This window comes from Leptinotarsa decemlineata, unplaced genomic scaffold (genome assembly GCF_025532065.1).
Source record: "Leptinotarsa decemlineata unplaced genomic scaffold, Ldec_3_MD MMD2_tig00003192_RagTag_RagTag, whole genome shotgun sequence".
Taxonomy (NCBI): Eukaryota; Metazoa; Arthropoda; class Insecta; order Coleoptera; family Chrysomelidae; genus Leptinotarsa; species Leptinotarsa decemlineata.
In genome coordinates this window covers 3588862-3614518 of record NW_027412582.1, presented here as the reverse complement: position 1 = coordinate 3614518, position 25657 = coordinate 3588862, and the positions used below count along the sequence as shown (strand labels likewise).

Sequence of the window (25657 nt, the reverse complement as noted above, 5' to 3'; positions counted from 1 at the left end):
AGTGAAGTTCAGTACGGTGTCCCACAAGGATCTGCTCCACGACCTTTTCTAATTAACATTTATTTAATTGATTTACCTACTACGAATGTGGAAGAGATTAAGTCATTTGCTGGTGATATTGTCATTTTCCAGAAAACAAATAACCGGTCAAACTTGAAACAATTAGTAATTCAATCAATAAATGTATAATAAATTGATGGATGTAGCCGTTACTACGTGGTAGGAGATCATAATAAAAAGAGAAATGAAAATTTCTATGTTTTTTACCACTTTTATTTGTAACTAACGTTACTGCAGTTTCGTCCTATACGGACATTCTCATACAATATAATAATAATAAGTCCCTATAGGACGAAACTGCCGTAACGTTAGTTACAAATAAAAGTGGTAAAATACAAAGAAATTTTCATTTCTCTTTTCATAATAAATGTATACTTTATTGTTGAGAGAACAAAATCCTCATCGGCACAAATCTGGTGATAGAGAAATTTTTTTGGGAGCTGCCTGACTTGTCCATTTAGTCCATGTCTCCAGAAAATACTGCAGCCTCTTGGGCTTATTGCGTTTATTATCTCATCTTCCCATGACACCCATTCCATCAGTCTCGTTCCCTGTACTAGTTTGTATGTTAAATATGCTGGTTCCATATCATCACAAATTCCTGTAACGTCTGGCGTCCCTCAAGGATCGCATATAGGCCCAATACTCTTCATTTTTTTTTTTAAAGGATGTGTCGGATGTCATACGCCACAGTTATTATTCAATGTTTGCAGATGATCTCAAACTTTACAGGGTTGTAGATAACTTTCATGATGCAGAACGGTTACAGATAGATTTAAATAACCTATCTCGTTGGTGTGATGAAAACATGCTTCATTTAAATATAAATAAATTTTATCAAATAACATTTTCAAGAGCTGTAAAACCTATTGTATATCCATATAAAATCAAAAACATCAATCTAATGTTGACTAACAGCGTTCGGGACTTGGGAGTGTTGTTTGATAGCAAAGTAACCTTTAAATGTCATATTGATCACATTATATCTAAATCACTCAAATTATTGAGATTTGTTCAACGATCCACAGATGAATTTTCTATAAATACCTTTAAAATATTGTACTGTTCCTTGGCATTCGTGGTCTTGGAAAATAATTGCGTGATATGGAGTCCTCTATAGCAGACAGATATATCTATGATTGGGAAAGTACAAAACAAATTTCTGAGGTCATGTGCATTGAGCTCGGATATCTGAGGTCCGACTATGAGTACTCAGACATTCTGCTTCTTCTGAATTTATCTACTTTGGAGCACCACCGAGCTGAAATTGATCTAAGACTTCTTCATAAAGTTATAAATGGTGATATGAACTGTCCATTTGTAACACAAATGATTAACTTCAATGTAAATTCAAGAAGAACCAGAGTGTCGGAGTTGTTTAAAGTTCCTTACCATTCTACTAGCTATGGCTTAAATGAAACCATCACTAGAATGCTTAGGTTAGCAAATAAGAATAGCACATATATTGATTTGGTTGACTCATCATTGTTCTCTTTTAAAAATCAGGTTGAACGTATTGACCTACTATGAAGAAACTGCTGATTTTTTTCATTAATAATTAATTGATATTTGTTTTTTTTGATATTCTATAGGTTCGTTCCAACCAGCGTCAGAAACAGTTTCTGACAGTCAGGATTCTGCGCAGTAATGTGATTGCGTTCCAACGTGAGTTTCCAACCATTAGTAAACTATCAGTTTTCTGTTCCATCCAAGATTCAAACCTGTTCGAAATCTATCAGAATGGTTTGAGGATTATCTTCTAACCATCAATATGACGCATGCGTATTCCGTATTACTGTTTCTGTTTTATGTTCATGCAACTTACAAACAACATAACCTGCAAAAAATGTTATAAAATAAATTATGTATTTGCTGGCGCAGGAAAAATTAGGAATTCTTTAAGTGAACCTAAAATATGAACATCTTTAATTACACAAATTAATTATTGCGGTGACCTCCCAGTTCCATGTTGATTAGTAAATAGAATAGAGATATAAAATCTGCAACCTTCTTTCATTCTCCAGAAATACACTTGATTAGATTTATTTTTAAAGAATTGAAGGGGTTATATTTTTAGGAGTTACATTCGTTGTGGAATGTTTGAAATACAAACTGAGTAGAGAAAAATATCTTCTGTATAATTCAGTGTTCATATAGAAGTATTTGTTTCGAAAGAATTTTTTTTCTTTCGTGTAATTCAATGTTTATATGAAAGTAGCTGTTTCAGGAGGACATTCTTTCAGTTTGTATCTGAAAGTTACTTCTTTGCATGATCTACACATCCATGTATAGAGTTACTTATTTTCAAATTGATTACTTCCTTCCTTTCTTTGGAAGATTCCCTCATCCCATTTTTTTGTATCAAGATGGAGTAGTAGAAAGACAAAAACTTTCTTTCCCAAATTATTTTTAAAGGTTATGTTGAAATTCCATGGCAAACTTCAGTTGAACTATCAGCTGTTCCAATAAGAAATTTCAAATTAATCAGAAACCAATATTTACCAGATATGCGCGTTGACAACGATTTACAAACAATTGGAAATCTGTTTGTGACTCAAGGTTGGAACGAACCTTATATCAGTGGTCGCCAACCTGTCGATCGCGAGCTACCGGTAGCTCGCGGAGGCAATTCTGGTAGCTCTCACGATTTTAATTTAAAAAAATACAAACTGCAAAAATCAGAGAAGCTTCCGAAAATTCCACAAAAAAACTCTAATTGTCATAATATTAAACATAAACAGCGGCAACGTTGCGGTGAGCGATCTGCCGCTGACGCCATCAAGCTAGAATCGGCTAGAACCGACCAGCCGGACCAGCGCGTTAGTGTTCGAGAACGATCTGGATTGCTTTGAACGGGATAAATACGCACGGCGCAGCGACATTGCGCTTAGTTTAAAACTGAACGTGTAACCAACGTCCAGCGGTTGGGTTAGTAGAGAACAACAAAAATAATATTATGGCAAGCAGTTGTAAGAAGGTAAAGACATACCACTTTCATTCGGAATGGGAAGAACAATACTTTTTTACAGTAGTTAAAGATAAAAATGTGTGTTTGTTATGTAATACTTCGGTCTCCATTGCTAAAAAAGAAAATATTGAGAGACATCATAAAACTGTACATTCTAATTTAGAAAAATCATTCCCATTACATTCTGCCGCCAGAAAAGAGAAACTGAAACAGTTAAAAAAGCAGTTAATTTGACAACAATCAATATTTTTAAGAACAGTCGACAAAAATAAGGCTGCAACTGAAGCATCGTACCGTGTGTCCCAGATAATTGCACAAAAAAAGAAACCTTATGAAGACGGGGAAATGATAAAACAGGCATTTTTAGAAGCTGCTGATTCGTTATTTGCCAACTTTAGAACAACAACTTTAGTTTCAGCTATAAAATCTATGCAACTTTCTGCTAATACAGACGTGTAGAAGTAATGAGCAATGATATTTTTTTTACAGTTAAGAACTGACTTAGATAACTGTGTTTATTTTTCACTTCAACTGGATGAATCAACAGATGTCATTGACACTGCCCAGATGGCCGTGTTCGTCAGGATGGTTTTTAGTGATTTTACTATTAAAGAAGATCTTTTGAAGTTCATTCCACTGAAAGGACACACTACTGGACATGAGTTGTTTTCTCATTTAAAAAATATTATTTCTTCCGAGAAAATTCCAATATCGAAAATAGTAGGCTTGACAACCGATGGCGCTCCAGCTGGGTCTGGTGGCGTTATGTCGTAAAGATGAAACTTTTCCGCAATTTCTCTGTTACCACTGCGTTATCCATCAGCAAGCATTATGTGGAAATTTCCTGAAACTAAACAACGTTATGAAACTGGTGGTAAAAATTGTGAACAAGATTAGAGCTCAAGCGTTACAAAGAAGATTATTCAGAACCTTGGCCGATGAAGTTGACTGTCAATACGGGGATCTACTTCTTCACTCTGAAGTCCGATGGTTAAGTAGAGGACGGGTGCTGAAACGTTTTAATGATGTCCTATCTGGCATAGTTCAATTTTTCAAACAAAGCGATGAACCGACTCCGGAACTAGAAAATTCAATCTGGCTTAGAGATTTTGGTTTTCTCGTGGACATTACAGCGAAATTAAACGAACTTAATTTGCAGCTTTAGGGGAGAGACAAAGAACTAGCGGAAATGATTTCTGATATAAAAGCATTTATCAAAAAGCTGGAGTTTTGGGAACAAAACCTAATTAACAGCGATGCCAAGCATTTTCCTATTCTTTCAGAAAAAATATCTCAAAATCCATTAGAACCCTAAGGCAACAAATATCATGTAGAAATAATTTCTACCCTGAAGAATAACTTCAAAAATCGTTTCAAGGATTTCAATTTAGTAGCGCAGTTTGTTGTTTCACCCTTTATGGAAATTGATATCCAACAGTTTGCAACTTGTGTTATGCAGAACTTTGACGAAGACATTAAAAAAATTATCGATGAGTCTGAGTGTCAGCCTTCTCATTGAACGTGCTTTTTTATTTTTCAATGTTTATGTTCATGATAGTGCGTTACTTTTTTGTTGTTATTATTAATTATTTTTAAATCTTACGTGACATGCCGTTGTGGCTGGATAAAAGTTTGTGTTTATTTTTCAAACACCTTCGTTTGATAGGGAGGAATGTAGCTATGAACAAGTACGTACTAGTAATATTAGTTATTTTGTTATTAGTTTATTATTAGTACCTATGTATTATGTATTACTAGTTAAATAGTAAAATAAATACATATAATGATAAATTAACTGTGGATTATTTCATTTATGTTGCGTTACGTGGCTTCCGTGTGGGTAGCTCGCTGTTTATTCCAAAATTAACAAAGTAGCTCAACACATTAAAGAGGTTGGCGACCACTGTTCTATATTATTATTGAATTGTTTACTTTTCCAATCACACTATTTATATGTTCATTGTATAATGGCAAGTCCGTAAATAAATAAATAAATGGGGTTGATAGCAATACAAAAATCAACAGTACAAACAAATTTGAAAGTTCAAAAATAGCGCACATGTTGACAAAGTCGTAACATGGTCATCGTTTGACGTCATTCTCTTCTTAATGTGAATATCCTTTAATATTCAGTACCTTCATAATGTGTGTGATTCAAGTATAATATAGTAAGAATAATTATTCAGTTATGTTTGCCCTAGAAAGTGTTTGTAATGTATTTACTAATCAAATAATAGAAAATGGTACTCAGTAAAGCAGTGCCGTATTAATATTGGACTTTGGCGAGGAATAAAAAAATTAACACATTATTATTTTTATATTTTGAGATAATTTATTCCATCAACTTCACGATTTTCGATACCGGAAAACGAATTATCAAGAGGTAACTTTGCACTCTTGAATGTTTTTTCTGGTTTTTGAAGACTTCATGTTGATTTTACACTGAAATGGTTTTTATCAGTATGTTCTGCATGTAAAAGCATTATGAATGAGTTTTTTCATGAGCTTTCAAACTCTTGTTTTGAGTAAATGATTTTAAGCAGATTTTACACTGAAATGGCTTTTCACCAGTATGTGTCCTTTTATGTATTTTCAAACTACTACTTTCAGTGAATGACTTCAAGCAGATTATGCACTGAAATGGTTTCATTCCATTATGTCTTTTTTCATGAATTTTCAAATAATTGTTGTGAGTAAATGACTTTTGGCAGATTTTACATTGAAATGATTTTTTGCCACTATGAGTACTTTCATGTGTTTTCAAACTACTATTTTGAGTGAATGACTTCAAGCAGATTTTGCACTGAAATGGTTTTATTCCAGTATGTATTATTTCATGAATTTTCAAACAACTACTGCGACTAAATGACTTGGGGCAAATTGAACATTGAAATAATTTTTCGACAGAATGTATTCTTTCATGAGTTCTTTCATGTGCCTTCGAATCACTTTTACTTATGAACGGTTTCAAGCAGATTTTGCATTGAAATGGTTTTTCACCAGTATGTGTTCTTTCATGAATTTTCAAATAATTACTGTTAACAAATGACTTTAGACAAATTGTACACTGAAGTGATTTATCACCAGTATGCGTTCTTTCATGCGTTTTCAAATTGGCACTCTGAAAAAATGACTTCGAGCAGAATTTACACTGAAATGATTTTTTTCCAGTATGAATTCTTTCATGTCTCTTCAAACTATTATTTTGAATAAATGACTTAAGGCAGATTTTACATCGAAATGGTTTCTCCTCATTATGAGATTTTTCATGAATTCTCCAATAACTACTTGTAGTGAATGACTTTGAGCAGATTTTGCACTGAAATGGTTTTTCACCAGTATGAATTATTTCGTGCTCTTTTGAATGACTTTTTCGACTGAATGATTTTTGACATATTTTACATTGAAATGACTTTATCCCAGTATGAATTCTTTCATGTCCCTTCAAATTACTGCTACTAATAAACGATTTCAAGCAAATTCTGCACTGAAATGGTTTTATTCCAGTATGTGTTCTTTCATGAATTTTCAAAGAACGACTGTGAATAAATGATTTGTGGCAAATTGTACACTCAAATAATTTTTCGACAGATTGTGGTTTTTCGTGGATCTTGAAACTGGGCCTCTCTGTTGTATCTACTATCTCAAGTTTCCCGATTTGATAGTTTGCAGTGCCAAACTCCTTTTGACATAACGCTGATGACATATTTTCATTGATGCTATCTTCTTTCTTCTCGATGACTGTTTCATCCTCTGTTTTGATAAAAACGTTCCCAGAATCTGTAAAAAAATTACTTTTGAACAAAAAACCAAACAAAATTATTTGTTTCTTTTTTTACTGTTGATTTAACACCGAAAAGGGTAACCCTTTTGGGGTTCTACTATGGTAAAAAAAAAGTATTATTCAAACGACAATGAAGATGATAATGACATACTGGATAATCTATTGATAATGGCAAAGAAATTTAATGACTTTTTAAATAAAAACGACTAAAAACATCATATTAATCCAGTTATTCCCGTTCAATATCCTAAAAAAACAACAGTTCACACCGTTCTGAAGAGACAATGTCCGGTACTGATGATGGGACAATCACCCGGAAACTGGTCTATCGGTTGGTCGAGTCGATCAAGCGAAATTAATTTCTGCTTTTCATAGTAGGAAATAACTTGTGATAAATCTTCCAAGTCGAAGACGTCGCACAGGTGACTGATGGTTTAACTTTAACTTTCTACGCGGCATTAGGTGGGTTAGTTGTTGTTTTTTCCGTTGGTTATATGCAATGATAGTGTTGAATGTACTAATGCATAATAAACTTTGATAAGAATAGTCTCATGAAGTTCATACCTAAATTGCAAAGTAGGATTTGGAGAATTTTTTTGACAAACTTTCAATACGATCAGACCATGAGAGTGACTTATCAATCGTTATACCCAGAAACTTAGTGGAGTTATGTGTCTGAAGGACTTCACTATCGATCAGATTCTTCTTATTGAAATATATAATTTTTGTTTTCTGTACATTCAGCATTAGTTTATTGGAATGACAATATTTTGTCATTTCACTAATACAGAGTTCAACTGATAGAATCATCCTCCATAGATGATTCAGCTATACCAAATGTTGTGTCATCAGCAAAACAGAAAACCCACTCACCCTGGACAGTGGTTTCATGAAAGAAAATGTTTTCCATATTTGATGAGAAATAACAATTTGGAACATCTTGCAACAATAACAAATTACTGGTTCAATAAAAGTAGGCTCCAGCCAAACCCATCTAAGTCTCAGTTCATCATATTTATTCATCGGAATTCTGCAGCTTCTCCAACAGTCAACGTTTTCCAACATATCTTACATGCAAAATCGACAGTTAATTACCTGGGTGTTACGCTTGATTCCAGACTGATTCCAGCCACGTCAATAACAAAAAAAAAGAAAGTGATTGCAAGAGCCGCACATTTCACAAGTTTGACAATCCCGGGAGCAGGTGCAAACATATCAACAGCAAGCCGAATATATAAATTAATATGTCGTCCACTTATTGAATATTCGCCCCAACTGTTTCTCAATATCAAACAAAGGGCCTTGAAAACAATTAAAGTATCTGAAACAACGACTATAAGGAAAATAACAAGATTAAGGCATCCCAATACCAACTAACTGGTATTATCCCTATCACTTACTCAGAAGTTTGCTAGAAAAGACGACAATGTAGAAATCATTAGAAAGTATGCTGTGACAAGAAACCCCCATGCAAGAGTACGACATCGACACACAACAGAAACACTGTTAGAAAAATTAACACAACTTTATTAATGAAATTGTTTTGTTTGTTCATTTTTATATCCATTAAATATTTATTTTTTATATTGTAAAATAAGCTGTTATTTCAAAACAATTTTGTACACGGGCGGAAGGACTTAGGTCGACAGACAGTTGAGCAAAATTGTAATTTTGTTCAATAAATTACAATTATTATATTATTATTGAAAATAAATTGTAAAAATTTTAAGGCGAAATGATTTATCACTACTGGGGAGATTTTTTGTAATTAATTATAATGTCACTATTTTGATTGATAGGTAGAATTGGAATGTCTGGCATAAAATTAATTTGATGGAAGCCTTTTTTACACACTATAACTAAAGCACTCTCTCCACATGTGTTTCGCTAAACAAGGTAGAATCATCAGATGATTAAAACGAAATCTTTCAACTAAGTTTGAGCCTTTTATATACAACTGGATGTACCATATACATCAAATTCAGAACTGCACTCACTGAGAAGGATCAACAGTTGTACCCTCCTCACAGGAATGCAGATCAGAATATTCTACTATTTTCCAATATACAATAACAAAGAAAATATGAGGTCTGTTAAAAAACCAAGGTGAATGTTCAAATTTCCCGGGCTACATATATTCGATTAGCAATTTTTTTCATGTTGGTATATAAGTAATACAAGTGTTTTGGGTGTTTGGCAATTTTCTGCTATCGAAAAAAAAAATATCAAAGATTTTGCATCAAATGTGTGAAATGTTGACAGTGGCATACGGTGATTGTACTCCGAGTGTTACAATCTTTTCACAGAAGTAATGAAAATATCAGCTGGTAGAGAAATCAAAAAGCATAAAAATTATGGGAATGTTCATTCCCGTGAGGATATCATAGCAACAAATACTCAGCAATAAAATTAAAACCGCCTGATCATATTGAATGAAATTAGGATTTCTTTAAGGACAAAACACAAGTACTGAATGCAAAAAAACTTCATCAGACTACAGAACCTGTGGTGAAGGAAAATGTCGGTTTTGAATTATGAGTCATATCCTACCCTGGATTTCAAGGAACTTATTTTGAGGGCCTTCACTTATTTCTTCTATACATTTTCCTGATTTGGGTTCATGGTAAACATCAATGACATTTTCACTTTTAATCTGATCTATATTACATTTTTCTTCGAGGTTATGGATAACCATTTCACTATCAAACATATCATAATTTCCAGATTCAGGGACCATTTCAGTTTCACATTTAATGAAAATTGTTTCAAAAACCACTTCATTCCCAACAGATTCAAGCTCTCTCTTAATAATTATTCCACAGTCATCGGTAGTCATTATCTTTGAATACAGAGAATAACAACGAAAAACTCTCTTCTTTATTGGCCGATGCTGCAACGAAAAACTCTTTATTTTTATTCAATTTTGTCAACTCTTGAAGATAAACAATGTCATCCACTTCTTCTTCTTTTTTTATTCATTTTTGGACCAGCTGTCCAGCACAGCCAAAATTGCTATCTCGGATAAAAGCATCCCTGGATGGATAATCTTAAATATGTTTTTTCTACATGTTTTGTTATTCATATATATATATATATATATATATATATTTTTCGTGTGTATTGTTGAAAATGATTCAGTAATAAAAAACTATCTTGAATACTAATTCAGTGTCAATGTCAAAATCAAATGGAAGGAAAAAAAATGAAAAAAAAATATTAGATTCAGTACAGACTGTTATAGGTTTTGTTCCATATCAGTCATTTCCTGCTCGATCAAAAAACATCGACAAGGAGTTGTGTTTTGTTGGCATTCAGATTAAGTAATTTCCTCCAAAAGTTATTCGTTATCTATATGGAATATGATTGATTACTTGAATGAAATGAATAAAAACACTTTTCAAAAATTTTTATTTATACGACCAGTTTCGGGTTTGATCCCATTATCGAGTGTTGAAAAAAAAAAACTTGATAATGGGATCAAACCCGAAACCGGCCTCATAAATAAAAATTTTCCAGTGGTATTCAGACAAAAGTGCTTTTATTCATTTCATTTAAGTGATCATGAATTACCAGAAAATAAACAAGTCATCAATCACACATAATATGGTTGATGCCAACAAAGCACATCTAGTACGGACGCGCAAAATGGTTACATATTTCTACTTTGGAAGCTTCTGCAGGTAATACCGGTACCGGAAGTACCGTTCATAATGAGAAGTAAACTACAAATCCCTATCGAATCTGTTGTCAATAAAATTATTTTTCTTGGAATTTCGAAGCAAATCAAAAGCAAACGGGCACGTTTATAAAATCAACTGATGACAGATACGTCGATAGACCGTTATTAAATTCATGATGGAAAGCATAGGTGTATATTTATAAATAAAAATAATTTTTTTTCCAGTTCTTTGTTTAAAAATTCAAATTTGAAGTTATGACTTCATTTCGATTTCATTCTAGAAATTTTGACTTGAAACTAAAAATATTTCATTTTCGAAATTTCGAGTTTAAAGTCGAAATTTTGTGATTCGAACCGTAATTGAAAGTTGAAAGGCTTTAGCTACGAAATTTCGAAAATAAAGTTGATATTTCGAGATTAGATTCGTAATTTCGAGTTTAAGGTCAAAATTTCGACTTTTGAAGTCAGAGTTTCCAAGAAACCAATGAATATTACTGGAGTTTTTTCCCAACACCAAATCGTTATTTTTAACACCTCGACACGTGTTTCGATCACCACGTGATCATCTTCAAAGAGGAAGATTAAAACTAAGAACTAGTGCGAGCTAATTCTATTTATGCTATAAAGGTAACCCATTCAGGTAAACCATCCAGGCGTACCAACCACACAGGTATACCAACCTAAATTGATTTTACAATTTTGCCGTATCTATTATTTTACAATATATGTTTATATAAAACAATTTTCAGCTATATAAAAATTAATTTCACAATATTGCCTATCCAATAATGCCTATCCATTGCAGAAATAAATTTGGATAGGCAATATTGTGAAATTAATTTTTATATAGGTGAAAATTGTTTTATATAAACATATATTGTAAAATAATAGATAATGCAAAATTGTAAAATTAATTGGTATACCTGTATGGTTGGTACGCCTGGATGGTTTACCTGAATGGGATACCTTTATTGCATAAATAGGATTAGCTCGCGCTAGTTCTTAGTTTTAATCTTCCTCTTTGAAAATGATCACTTGGTGATTGAAACACGTGTCGAGGTGTTAAAAATAACGATTTGGTGTTGGGAAAAAACTCCAGTAATATTCATTACTACACCAAAGGTTCCAAACCACCAAAGAAACAAATGATTAAATTATATGCCCTCTCATGCGCTTCCGTACACCTAGAAATAGCAAAAAACTTTTTGGCGGGAATAGGAATAAAATCACATCAACGTTTCAAATGGACCATTGAATGAATCCATCAGCACAGAGGAAGCAACGGATCAATTGTTGAATTATAGAACGCGTCTAATTATTCAATCTGAGTGCCAATAAAGCACAGCTGATGTGAGAAGGATTATTTATACAGTCGACCTGCAAACATTACTCAACATAGCGATAAGCAGCAACATAAAAGATATCTATCATCAAATCATCTGAGAAAGGACGAGTAAAAGAAATATTTTTGTCTCAGGCTATTGAAGCGTTGATTCTTCTGTCAAATCAACACCAAAAGTTGCTATATAAACCCAACGCAATTACGTTTCAAATTTAGTTTGAAAAGTTTTCAACTGAACTTTGAGACTGATGAATTAAAAACGATATTACATAGATTGGATCTAAAATTTGAAATTTTCGTATATCATTGAATATATTTTAAGTTTTCTCTATTATTTTTTTTAATCTTGATATTCGGCAGTAATGATGACCGTCAACGAAAAGATGAAAAGTGTTCATATCTAGGGTTTCGTTCCACATGGAGTACTGGTAAGACTTGATTGGTCCTCTGCGTTATACTAACCTACGAACGCATCAATCTATTTTGTTCATAGATGTATTTGTGGCTCTTTTAACCATTTGTGATGCACTGTTCGGAACCTTTGGAAGTTTCTAACCATAATGAAACTTGCTCAACAATTAGCAATATTCAAAACAAAAATGTAGTATTTTCAATAAAAAAGCGAATGTGCTTCAGACCACAGGACTGATATAAAACTTCTTTAGCTCCATCTATATGTATGTAAATATACAGGGTGTAACATAAGTAAGTTAAAATATTCAAGCGACGTATTCCTAAGACAATTTTAAGAAAAAAAGTATATATGAACTTGTGTCCGAAAATGCTTCGTTTCGGAGATACGGGGTGTTGAAATTGAATTTTTTTGTTCGCTTTTTGAAAATAACTCTTGCAAAAAGTAAGTTATTTGCACGGAATTTGGTACCCGGGGTTTTTTGACGTGGGAAATCATAATTTCGTATTAATTTTCATGTAACATCTAGAGGGCGCTGCGTACGCTGTCATTATTTATTTCAAATTGCCCTAACTTCTTTGACAGTAAAGTTTTGGTACTTTTCATGAAAAAACCTAATTCTCACACCTTTTCCAAGTAAAAAAGGTACACTTCCTCAACAACGCTGGAGGTGATCGTTTTCGAGATATTTACAATTTTCTATATCGATGCATATTACTTTATAGGCAAATTTGAATTCAATAATTTTTGTCACTCTCCGCTTGCAAATTCAGTTAATTAAATCGAGTAGGCTATGGAAGTTTTTTTATGAAAATTGAAGTTTGCTGTCACATTTTTAACCATTAATACAAATTCACGGTTTGGAGTTTATACAGTGATTTTTTGGTAGCATGCCCGACTTTACGAATGCTGATATGGTTTTTGCATACGACTTGGCTGACGGAAATTCAAGCGAGGCCAGATGCAACTATCAGGAAAGGTATCCCCAACGCGTGACTCCTTGTGTAGCGACATTTGCGAATCTTTTCCGGCGACTTACCGAATCTGGAAGCTTCGAAACAAATTCTGCAGTAGGATGGCCACGGACTACAAGAACTGTAGAACTGGAGGAGGTGATTTCCGAAGAACATAGTAAATATCCAGAGACAAGTACAAGAAAAATTAGGGTAAATTTTCGTTATCTGGACACCCGGCGATTTTGAAAAAATTTTTGGCTGTACTTACGTATTTTGATGCGTAGATTACGAATCCGAAAGAAAAAAGCGGCGCTCTCCCTTATTTAAAAAGTTACGGCCCTTCAAAGTTCAGAAAAGGGCAACTTTTCAGCCTTCTTTTTCACTAAATAAACTATTTAAAAACACAAGCATTTATTCACTAGGTCACCTTTACACCTTATTCCTCCTTCTTTAACACTTTTCACTTCAATAATCAACATTTTTCTTACAGAAATGTTAAAAAATGTACGGAGCTGCTTTTTGGTTACATATCACTGTATTTTACGTTTTTAAGGTTAATGATATGGTTGGTACGACTGATGCAGTCCATATTCCTGAAGTAATTCAAATGTTTTTTACCTTCATTCTTTAGATCGTAAATTGGTTTTTGGTGGTGTATTACGAATTTGAAATAGTAGGCGACGGCAAATACCAACCGCTTTTTTCTGAAATGTCACTAGTAACTAACCTAAAAATAGAATAATGTCATCAGGAGAAGCATTCGTTTTTAAATTAAGTGTTTGATGAGATGAGATGAGATGAGATGAGATGAGAAGGGGCAATCGTAGGCCTGTACCCAGCAAGCTCCCGTAAAAAACGCATATGTTACCGTTCTCCAATGGCAAGACAAAGGTGTTTTCGTAGACGGCCTCATCAACAACGAGCTTTGCACCATGCTGCTAGATACAGGTGCGACGAAAACCATATTTGGGCCAACCTTTGCCAAAACACCGGCAAGAATTGAACCGTCAAGCTGGAAGCTACGCACCGCAACAGGGGAGCCAGCCACTGTACTTGGAGAACTACCAATTGAATTTGTGTTGGGCAGCATGCGATCATTGGAAGGGATATAATGAATTCCAGACGGTTCGAGCTGAATTTTCAAGACGTCGTCCAACGTGTCGGCGGAGAAGAGCTGGTGCTTTATGGAAGAAACGGAGAAATGATCAGGTTCCTGTTAGCTGAAGACGTGTGCGTACCTAAGGGCTGAAACCATCCTGGAGGCTCATTTGGACGGAAGTGCGAGCGGCGGCAAGATGGTAATGTTCGAGCCCAAGATACACGATGAGAAAATTGGACGAGGAATCACACTGGGGAAGACCCTGTTGCGTTTGATAAAGTTGTGCCAGTCAGGGTCATGAATGTCAACTACTTTCCCGTGACCTTGAAGAAAGGAATCATGCCGGGTTCGTCCATTTCCTCTGTGATACGGAGTGTACGCAGTTCTGTTAGTCAAGCCAACAACTTGCCTAAAGAGTTCAAGAAGTTGATTGACATTTTCTCCAAGGACATACCACCAACTCACCGAACAAAACTGAGGGAGTTAGTCAAGAAGTACCAAGAGATCTTCGATATTGGAGAAAGAAAAGGCGGCACAACGAAAGTGGTTCAGCATAGAATCGACACTGAAAATGCCCGACCAATCCGCCAATCAGCTAGAAGACTCCCCCTTGCGAAGAAAGAAGAGGCAGACAAGATAGTCAGCGATATGGAAAAAGAAGGAGTCATCGAACCTTCTGACAGCCCCTGGTCTTCCCCAGTCGTATTAGTGAAGAAGAAGGACGGCTCGACAAGGTTCTGCGTGGAATATCGCCAACTAAATCACGTGACGAAGAAAGACAGCTACCCTCTTCCAAGAATCGACGACACCCTAGACACGCTAGCCGGCTCCACAATTTTCTCGACTTTGGATTTGAAGAGTGGATATTGGCAAGTTGAATTGGTCCCAGAAGATCGAGAAAAGACTGCTTTCACCATAGGCTCAGGATTGTGGCAATTCACGGTTATGCCATTCGGGCTTTGTAATGCTCCAGCGACCTTCGAGAGATTGATGGAGAGGGTTCTCAAGGGGCTCTCATGGAAGACGTGTCTAGTGTATCTGGACGATATAATCGTGGTTGGAAAATCGTTCGACGATCACTTAAAAAATCTGGAGAAGGTATTCATGCGTCTGAGGAGTTCTGGATTTAAACTTCGTCCCAAGAAATGCCATCTGTTCCAGAAAGAAGTCCGTTACCTTGGCCACGTTGTCTCTGGGGAAGGAGTGGCAGTGGACGAACAAACGATCAAAGCAGTTAAGGATTGGCCCATTCCAAAAGACATACATCAGCTTCGGAGCTTCCTTGGTTCATGCACCTACTACCGCCGATATGTGCTGGGGTTTGTCAACATCGCCAAACCATTGACCCGACTCACAGAAGGACAGATCCAGTTCCAGTGGTCTGAGGAATGTCAAGACTCATTCAAGAAGTTGAAAAGAGCTTTGATCAACGCTCCTGTTTTGAGCTACCCCCTACCTGACGGAAATTTCATTTTAGATACGGACGCCAGCAACGTGGGAGTTGGAGCAGTCGTTTCTCAGATTCAGGATGGACAGGAGAAAGTTATTGGCAACTTCAGCAAAACGCTCAGTAAACCAGAGCGCAATTATTGTGTCACCAGGAGAGAGCTGTTGGCCGTTGTCAAAGGTGCAGAATATTTTTATAAATACGTGTATGAAAGAAGATTTCTGTTGAGAACGGACCGTGCGGCTCTCAAATGGCTTCTGCAGTTCAAAAATCCCGAGGGCCAAGTAGCGCGCTGGATTGAGAGACTACAATAACTTGACTTTGAAATAGAACATCGAGCTGGGATTAGCCATAAAAAGGCAGATGCCCTGTCACGGGGACCATGCCCCGATGACTGCTCACATTGCCGACGAGCAGAAGAGAAGGAAGCAGCTATTTGTAGAACTAGACCTGTGGATGACAACTGGGAGGATGATAAGATCAAGGAAAACCAAGAGAAAGACCGAGATCTTGGTTTAGTCATCGGATGGAAGAAAAGTAATCGAAGACTATCGTGGCAGGAGGTAGCAGGTTAATCGCCAGCGGTTAAGTCCTACTGGGCACCATGGAACTCCCTTACCTTGGAAAATGGGGTTCTGAAGCGGGTGTTGGAGTCTGAAGACGGTAGAGAAGAAAGGCGCCAGACAGTGGTACCCAGGAGCAGACGACGAGAGGTGCTCAAAGAAATCCATGATGGAGTCACTGGAGGACATCTGAGAGTAACGAAGACCCTCCAGAAAGTAAGACAACTGTTTTTCCTGGGTTAATTATCAAACCGACGTCAAGGACTGGTGCAGAAAGTGTGCTGCATGCGCTTCCAGGACTTAGGATACGACCGAAAGCTCCAATGCGCCAGTATAACGTGGGTAGTCCTTTCGAAGGGATCGCCATCGATATCACCGGCCCGTTCCCAGAGTCCGACCATGCGAACAAATACATCCTAGTAGCCATGGACTACTTCACCAAGTGGGCAGAGGCCTATGCCTTGCCCAACCAGAAAGCCTTTGCCGTCGCTGACGTCCTGGTAAAGGAATGAATATGTCGATTCGGTGTCCCATTGGAGCTGCATTCGGACCAGGGCAGAAATTTTGAGTCCAATCTGTTCCAAGAAATATGTATACTGTTGGACATTCGAAAGACCAGAACCACAGTCTTACATCCACAGCTGCCACTTGTCCAAGGTGGTGTCCATCAAAGAGACTGGGGCCAATACCTCCACCTGTTCCTGCTGGCTTATCGTTCGGCAGTGCACGAGTCAACCGGCCAAACCCCTGCCAGTATTATAATGAGCCGAGAGCTGCGGCTTCCTTGCGACCTGAAATTTGGGACGCCGCCAGAACAAAACACTGAGGGAGAAGACTATGTCAGCAAGCTTCGGCAGAGAATGGACGACATCCATGAACGAGTCCGTCTGAACATCCGGAGTGCCAGCGATAGAATAAAGAAGGCCTATGACATCAAGGTGAATGCTGGAGGATTCGAAATCGGTGACCTAGTTTGGCTGTACAATCCTAAGCGACGCCTTGGTTCATCACCGAAGTTGCGGAACTCGTGGGAGGGTCCGTACAAAATCATGAAAAAGATTAATGATCTCGTCTACCGAATTCATAGGCCACCTCGAGGAAAGCCTAGGGCCGTCCATTTTAATAGATTGGCTCCTTATGCTGGAACTCACAATCAAGTTCGCGCCCTCAGACCACCAGAGGATGAAATGACGTTCCAGAAATTCATGTCCTTATACTCGAACGGACAGAAGGTCGTACATGGGGTAACTCGAGAAGACTCACGAGACCTTTTCAATCTTTATAAATATTGATGGAAGTCAAGATCAACAGAAAGAATTGATAAATTTATGACATTGAAAATAAAATAAATACAACAATAAAAATTAATTGGCGCTCCGGGGCGACTTCATTGATTCCAGTGGCGCATTTGCTTTTTCAGCTGCAGGAAAATCCGGAAAAACCTGCAGCACCACATCATCTGAAGATCTTGATCTAACAATGTCCTCTCTTTCATAAAACAAAATGTAGGGTGTCTCCAGAGGCTCCAATAAATTCAATGCATCGCCAGAACACTTCGTGACACGACTATCGTCAAACTTAAACCAGTCCGTTTCTTCTTTGACCAAGGCGTAATAATGACCACATTCAACGCCAGAACCACAGTAAACAATGACTGCATGAATATTATAACAGTGGTCTGCTAGGTTGAAATGTTCATCTATTTCGAACCTTCCAAAGAGTTTCTTGCTTCCGTTAGAGGTTGAGTCTTGTTTGAATATCATCAGTGTTATTATTAGATTGACTGGTGCCTCAGCTATAATTGTTTCCTTATAACAGTCAGTTAGTTTGGCGCATGTTTGAAAATACAGTTGATCATCACCTGTTAAAAATTCCATTTTCAGATGATTTAACAATAAGCTTTGCACGGACTGGTAATTAGTCGTATTAGGAAAAGCTAGATGAAGTTCCAGAAATTCACATAAGTTTTCAGTACTTCTTGAACATTTACCATAAAGTAAACAAGTGAGGATTTTTCCAGCAAAAGATTTACAAACACAAGACGAGATGGGTTGTACGGAATCATTCAGTCCAGAGCGGCTGGGAGTATTGATTTTGCTATTGTTTTGCTCACGAAGAGTATTCAACAAGAACCCCAAGAATTCGGAACAATCCTCTTGTTGTCCTAACGAGAATTTAGTGGACTTCAAAGACTCCAGGAAATCGGTTGGAGGGAAAGATGATACCTTCTTACGAAACTGCAGCTGCATGAACAGTTGTTTGAGTTTGATGAATAAGCAGGAAACATTCCCGTTCTCGTTCATCATTAAAACTTCGTTCTTGAAAATCTTCATCATGAACAACACTTGTAAAATGCTATTCATGTAACAAGTGTTTCCTAAATTATCCAATCCAATTTTCTTCTCTAGATTTTCAGGACAACTCTACTGATTCGTAAGGAAGAACACGTTTCACATAATCTCCATAAGAACCATTTCTCAAGCTGCGATCGATCCTTCCAAGTGAAAAGGGGTTTCGTAGAGGGATCGATTCGGCTCTTGCTTCAAGAAGAGCTTCCACTGAAATGGTACCAATTCTACGAGGAATGCAACTCATTTTTTGGGGCCAAGGATGACCTGAATCCACTGGATCAATCACTTGTGAATTAACCTTGATAGGAGACTGATAAATATCCACATATTTTGGCTTGTTTCGAAGAGGTTTCAGTTCCGTACTGAAATTAAGGCAATGCATGATCTCATCAAAATTATGTGAAGGAGGAATAGTTCCAAGTACTGAAGCAGCATTGCCACGTTGAATAGCAATACTAATTCTTTCTAACAAAAAAGAGGTAGAACGGTGATCTTTCGTTGCTTGGCCTATTCTCCTTCCGAGTTCATGAACGAATAACAGAGACTCCAGGCCATAAACACCAAAAGTTTCAACCGCTACTGGATGGAACAGATAGTTGTTTCCAAGATTTTGGTATTTTTTCCTTTTCAATTTCTCGCCAGACAATGCTGCAGTTCCAGCAGACTTGGAACTTTCGGCTAGATGGGAAGCCGCGACCGTGTCAACGCAAGTAAAGTCCCAAACCACAGGTTTACCGTATTTCCATGGTATGAGAGACATGCCATCTGGTCGTTTACCATCATCTCGACTGGTACCTAAGGGTTCCAGAATTGCAGAATAAATTATTTCAGTATTCATTGATCACTCTTCAGAAACGGTTCCAGAGCATTTTAAGTATGCAACACATCTCCTTTTCATCGTTCCTGCTGGGTAGCAGTTTTTTTGGTGAATTTTTGTATCTTTCTTAACTATTTTATTAACAACCCTTAGCCTAATTTTTTTGTTTTCATCATAATAAATATTTCATTCAGTTTTAAATGAATTCTTTCATTATTTGGATGAAAGAGGGTTGGTTGAAACAGCGATAAATCCTTTCGTAATGAGCAAAGCGAGTACTGAGTTGCGACAATACAATAAAACTCTTACATTTATTCTTCAAACTCCAATTTGAAATGTTATTAATATTCTTCTGCTGATATGTGCAGTCTCGGACTGTTTGGACTGAAGAGTTTAAAATCATCAGCAAAAAGAAGACACTCTATACAGGCTGATTCACGGTGGATGGCACATTAGACGTTTCTGGTGAACCAGACAACGGATCACTTTGAAAATTTAATGGAGGGCATATTCGGACATTCTCTAGCCAACTAAAATATTTTCGACAATGCGGTGTTGCCGCTTCTATTACAAAGCAGTAGCAACTTTGATTTTTCAAATGGAACACTCTGTATATAATATTATTTTTGGAATCTCCAACAATTGCCCGACAACTTTTCTTGATCTTTCCCTATACCTATCTGTTACCGTTTTCGAAATAAAAATTAATTTCAATTTTTTTCTTCGAAAATCATGACTTCTAAAAATGCCGATATCTTTTAGTTAAGAAGTACTATGATATCGAAATTTGGTTTGGAGTTAGGTGATACTTGGACACTTCCCACACGTCAGCCTAATCTCCGTTACTTCAATACAGGGTGGTAAAAAAATACAGTTTTTTCGTTTGCTTGAAAAAGTTGCTGAAATTTGATTATTTTAAATGGAACACCCTGTATATTATTGAAAATTCAGAAAGCTGCTGAAATTTGCTTTCTTTCTATATATATCATACCTATACCTAACTAGTCAAGTTTCGGACTTATGAACATTTATTTGTGAAAATGTCCCTTCAGAATAGTATTTCCATTCGGTATTTGGTAAGCAGGCCATGATTACTATTTGACAGTAGCGTTGTGAAATTCTCCTAATAATATCGACATTTTCGTCACTTCAGAAGTTGCAAATACCTTCAAAACGATGGAACAAAACTATTCAAACGAAGTTCTTATGAATTTGTTTATTATTTTTGGACAGTGTGACAAAATTATCAGCAGAACATGTAGAAAGTTCAATGAAATGTGTCCGAATCTACCGCCAATGAACCTCAAGAAATTTATACGAATTCAGAACAATTTCAATGGATCAACTTTAAAAGCACCAAGAAACTTGCCTCGACCCGTAACTTTCGAAGACAACCAGATTAATGTCTTAGTATATTTTCACGCATTTCCCGAGTCATCGATAAGAAGTGCTGAAGAAGATTTGGGTATAAAATATTCATCGGTTCAAAGAATCTTGCGAAGACATAAAATGCATGATTATAAATTCACCAAAATTCAAGTAATGAAGCCTCAAGATCCTCAACAGAGAGTAGAATTTTGTGAAATGTTGTTGACACGCATTCAAGAAGATCCACTTTTTTTTAAATAAAATTATTTGGACTGATGAATCGAAATTTTCGAGAGAAGGGATTTTCAATAGAAAAAATCGTCATTATTGGTCCAGTGAAAATCCTCACGTCACAAAAGAAGCCGGATTTCAAGAAAAATTTATTTTTAATGTCTTCTGCATGTTAATGGACAACAAATTGAGGTACGTGATATACGAGGAGTCATTAACATCCAGAAGCTACCTGAATATTTTGGAGAATACTGTAGACAGTTTCGTGGATAATCTGCCACTCGAAGATTATCGAAACTGTTGGTACCAACTAGACGGAGCTCCTGCACATTGCACAAGAGAAGTGAGCGCAGAACTGGATAGACTATTTGACGATCGGTGGATGAGGCGCTTGGGACCATGGAATTGGCCAGCGAGATCACCCGATCTCAATCCATTAGATTTTTATTTGTGGGGAATGTTTAAAGAAAAAGTTTACAAAATACCCGTGCGTTCGAGAAATGAATTGTTAGAAAGGATTGCCCAAACATTTGAAGATTTGAATCCCAATGAAATCAGATCTGCCACCACGAAAGCAGTCAACACCTGCATTTTAAAGTGCTTGGAAGTGAACGGCCAGCGATTCGAACATATTTTGAAATATTCCACATGATTGTTTTACTTTTTTATAATTATTCATATCAATATTTCCAATTTCAAGTTTCTTGGTGCTTTTTTAAAGTTTATCCAAACATATTGAAATGGTTCTGAATTCGTATAAATTTCTTGAGGTTCATTGGCGGTAGATTCGGATACATTTCATTGAACTTTCTACATGTTCTGCTGATAATTTTGTCACACTGTCCAAAAATAATAAACAAATTCATAAGAACTTCGTTTGAATAGTTTTGTTCCATCGTTTTGAAGGTATTTGCAACTTCTGAAGTGACGAAAATGTCGATATTATTAGGAGAATGTCATAACGCTACTGTCAAATAGTAATCATGGCCTGCTTACCAAATACCGAATGGAAATACCATTCTGAAGGGACATTTTCACAAATAAATGTTCATAAGTCCGAAACTTGACTAGTTAAGTATTGGTATGATATACATAGAAAGAAAGCAAATTTCAGCAGATTTCCGAATTTTCAATAATATACAGGGTGTTCCATTTAAAATAATCAAATTTCAGCAACTTTTTCAAGCAAACGAAAAAACTGTATTTTTTTACCACCCTGTATTGAAGTAACGGAGATTAGGCTGACGTGTGGGAAGTGTCCAAGTATCACCTAACTCCAAACCAAATTTCGATATCATAGTACTTCTTAACTAAAAGATATCGGCATTTTTAGAAGTCATGATTTTCGAAGAAAAAAACTGAAATTAATTTTTATTTCGAAAACGGTAGCAGATAGGTATAGGGAAATATCAAGAAAAGTTGTCGGGCAATTGTTGGAGATTCCAAAAATAATATTATATACAGAGTGTTTTATTTGAAAAATCAAAGTTGCTACTGCTTTCTAATAGAAGCGGCAACACCGCATTGTCGAAAATATTTTAGTTGGCTAGAGAATGTCCGAATATGCCCTCCATTAAATTTTCAAAGTGATCCGTTTTCTGGTTCACCAGAAACGTCTAATGTGCCATCCACCGTGAATCAGCCTGTATATTTCAGAGCTGACGATAAATCATCGATAGAAATTATGAACAGAAGTTGACCTAGATTCGATCCTTGTGGTACACCTGACCTATATGGAAATTTATCTGAAATTTTTCAGTTATGTTTCACAATGAAAAACCGATTTTTAAGATAATTCTCCGTTAGTTCCAATTTTTTTTTTCATATTCACTCAATTATTATGAAATTTGTTTTCAGATTTCTTATACTTTATTTGGTTTCCCCGATATAGCCATTGTAAGTACATACCAATATTACCAACAAAAACTTGCCACAGTGAAAGGAAATTCTAAACAGACTTGGAAAATAATTAATGAAATATCAAATAGTACTAAATCAAAAACAAAAATCCTAGATTTGCCAATAAAGTTGCAAAATGGAGAAGTGGTGTCTGAAAACCATGAAAAATCAAACGTCTTGAATAATTTTTTCTCAACCATTGGCGCTAAAATGTCGGAAAATATTGAAAAGCCTGACATTGCATCTGAAGATCTCGTGGAGGATACTTTTTTGAACAAAACACTTTTTTAAAATCCAGTAACATGCAACGAACTGATAGATATTATATCTAAATTAAAAAATAATTGCTCTCCTGGACCGGATAAAATAAACAAACAAACTGTAAAGTCCATACATTTGCATATTATTAAACCAATGGAATATTTAATAAACCTATGTTATGCAAAAGGAAAAATCCCTAAGCAACGGAAACAGGCTATTATCACACCCGTATATAAGGCAGGAGATCGAGGATTACCGGGCAATTATAGGCCAATCTCTGTAATAAATACTTTCACAAAAATCTTTGAGCACAGTATTAAAAGAAGGCTTATCAACTTTTTCGATGCAAATGATGTATTAACCGATAGTCAATACGGATTCATAAAAAAATCAAATACGGAAAATGCTGTTCTAGACTTCGTGAGGAACGGCGTGGAGGCACTGGACAGATCGGACAGATGCATAGCCATTTTTCTTGACCTTGCCAAAGCCTTTGACACCGTTTCCCACGAAATTCTCTTGCATAAGCTATACAGGCTGATTCACGGTGGATGGCACATTAGACGTTTCTGGTGAACCAGACAACGGATCACTTTGAAAATTTAATGGAGGGCATATTCGGACATTCTCTAGCCAACTAAAATATTTTCGACAATGCGGTGTTGCCGCTTCTATTAGAAAGCAGTAGCAACTTTGATTTTTCAAATGGAACACTCTGTATATAATATTATTTTTGGAATCTCCAACAATTGCCCGACAACTTTTCTTGATCTTTCCCTATACCTATCTGTTACCGTTTTCGAAATAAAAATTAATTTCAATTTTTTTCTTCGAAAATCATGACTTCTAAAAATGCCGATATCTTTTAGTTAAGAAGTACTATGATATCGAAATTTGGTTTGGAGTTAGGTGATACTTGGACACTTCCCACACGTCAGCCTAATCTCCGTTACTTCAATACAGGGTGGTAAAAAAATACAGTTTTTTCGTTTGCTTGAAAAAGTTGCTGAAATTTGATTATTTTAAATGGAACACCCTGTATATTATTGAAAATTCGGAAAGCTGCTGAAATTTGCTTTCTTTCTATGTATATCATACCTATACCTAACTAGTCAAGTTTCGGACTTATGAACATTTATTTGTGAAAATGTCCCTTCAGAATGGTATTTCCATTCGGTATTTGGTAAGCAGGCCATGATTACTATTTGACAGTAGCGTTGTGACATTCTCCTAATAATATCGACATTTTCGTCACTTCAGAAGTTGCAAAAACCTTCAAAACGATGGAACAAAACTATTCAAACGAAGTTCTTATGAATTTGTTTATTATTTTTGGACAGTGTGACAAAATTATCAGCAGAACATGTAGAAAGTTCAATGAAATGTATCCGAATCTACCGCCAATGAACCTCAAGAAATTTATACGAATTCAGAACTATTTCAATATGTTTGGATAAACTTTAAAAAAGCACCAAGAAAGTTGAAATTGGAAATATTGATATGAATAATTATAAAAAAGTAAAACAATCATGTGGAATATTTCAAAATATGTTCGAATCGCTGGCCGTTCACTTCCAAGCACTTTAAAATGCGGGTGTTGACTGCTTTCGTGGTGGCAGATCTGATTTCATTGGGATCCAAATCTTCAAATGTTTGGGCAATCCTTTCTAACAATTCATCTCTCGAACGCACGGGTATTTTGTAAACTTTTTCTTTAAACATTCCCCACAAATAAAAATCTAATGGATTAAGATCGGGTGATCTCGCTAGCCAATTCCATGGTCCCAAGCGCCTCATCCACCGATCGTTAAATAGTCTATCCAGTTCTGCGCTCACTTCTCTTGTGCAATGTGCAGGAGCTCCGTCTAGTTGGTACCAACAGTTTCGATAATCTTCGAGTGGCAGATTATCCACGAAACTGTCTACAGTATTCTCCAAAATATTCAAGTAGCTTCTGGATGTTAATGACTCCTCGTATATCACGTACCTCAATTTGTTGTCCATCAACATGCAGAAGACATTAAAACTAAATTTTTCTTGAAATCCGGCTTCTTTTGTGACGTGAGGATTTTCACTGGACCAATAATGACGATTTTTTCTATTGAAAATCCCTTCTCTCGAAAATTTCGATTCATCAGTCCAAATAATTTTATTTAAAAAAAGTGGATCTTCTTGAATGCGTGTCAACAACACTTCACAAAATTCTACTCTCTGTTGAGGATCTTGAGGCTTCATTGCTTGAATTTTGGTGAATTTATAATCATGCATTTTATGTCTTCGCAAGATTCTTTGAACCGATGAATATTTTATACCCAAATCTTCTTCAGCATCTTCTTATCGATGACTCGGGAAATGCGTGAAAATATGCTAAGACATTAATCTGGTTGTCTTCGTTAGTTACGGGTCGAGGCAAGTTTCTT

General features: G+C 36.1%; 3 protein-coding genes across 5 annotated transcripts in view; 1 reads left to right on the top strand and 2 right to left on the bottom strand.

Annotated features, from left to right (window-relative positions):
• Positions 1–25657, top strand: part of LOC141483160 (uncharacterized) — a 519459-nt gene that overhangs the window by 189886 nt on the left and 303916 nt on the right. The gene's annotated exons all lie outside the window — the stretch shown is intronic.
• The window catches only part of LOC141483161 (uncharacterized), a 192313-nt gene that overhangs the window by 66486 nt on the left and 100170 nt on the right, over positions 1–25657 (bottom strand). The gene's annotated exons all lie outside the window — the stretch shown is intronic.
• Positions 5332–25657, bottom strand: part of LOC111516515 (uncharacterized) — a 155945-nt gene continuing 135619 nt past the window's right edge. The window contains exons 1-2 of one of the 2 annotated variants that reach the window (XM_074177619.1): positions 9363–9770; positions 5332–6808 (exon numbers count right to left, since the gene is read on the bottom strand). In XM_074177619.1, coding sequence (XP_074033720.1) covers positions 5511–6808; positions 9363–9648 — 1584 coding nt within the window. In that variant the 5' untranslated portion in view covers positions 9649–9770 and the 3' untranslated portion in view covers positions 5332–5510. Of the gene's footprint in view, positions 6809–9362; positions 9771–25657 lie in introns of those variants that run through there. The other variant, XM_074177620.1, reaches the window with a different exon arrangement.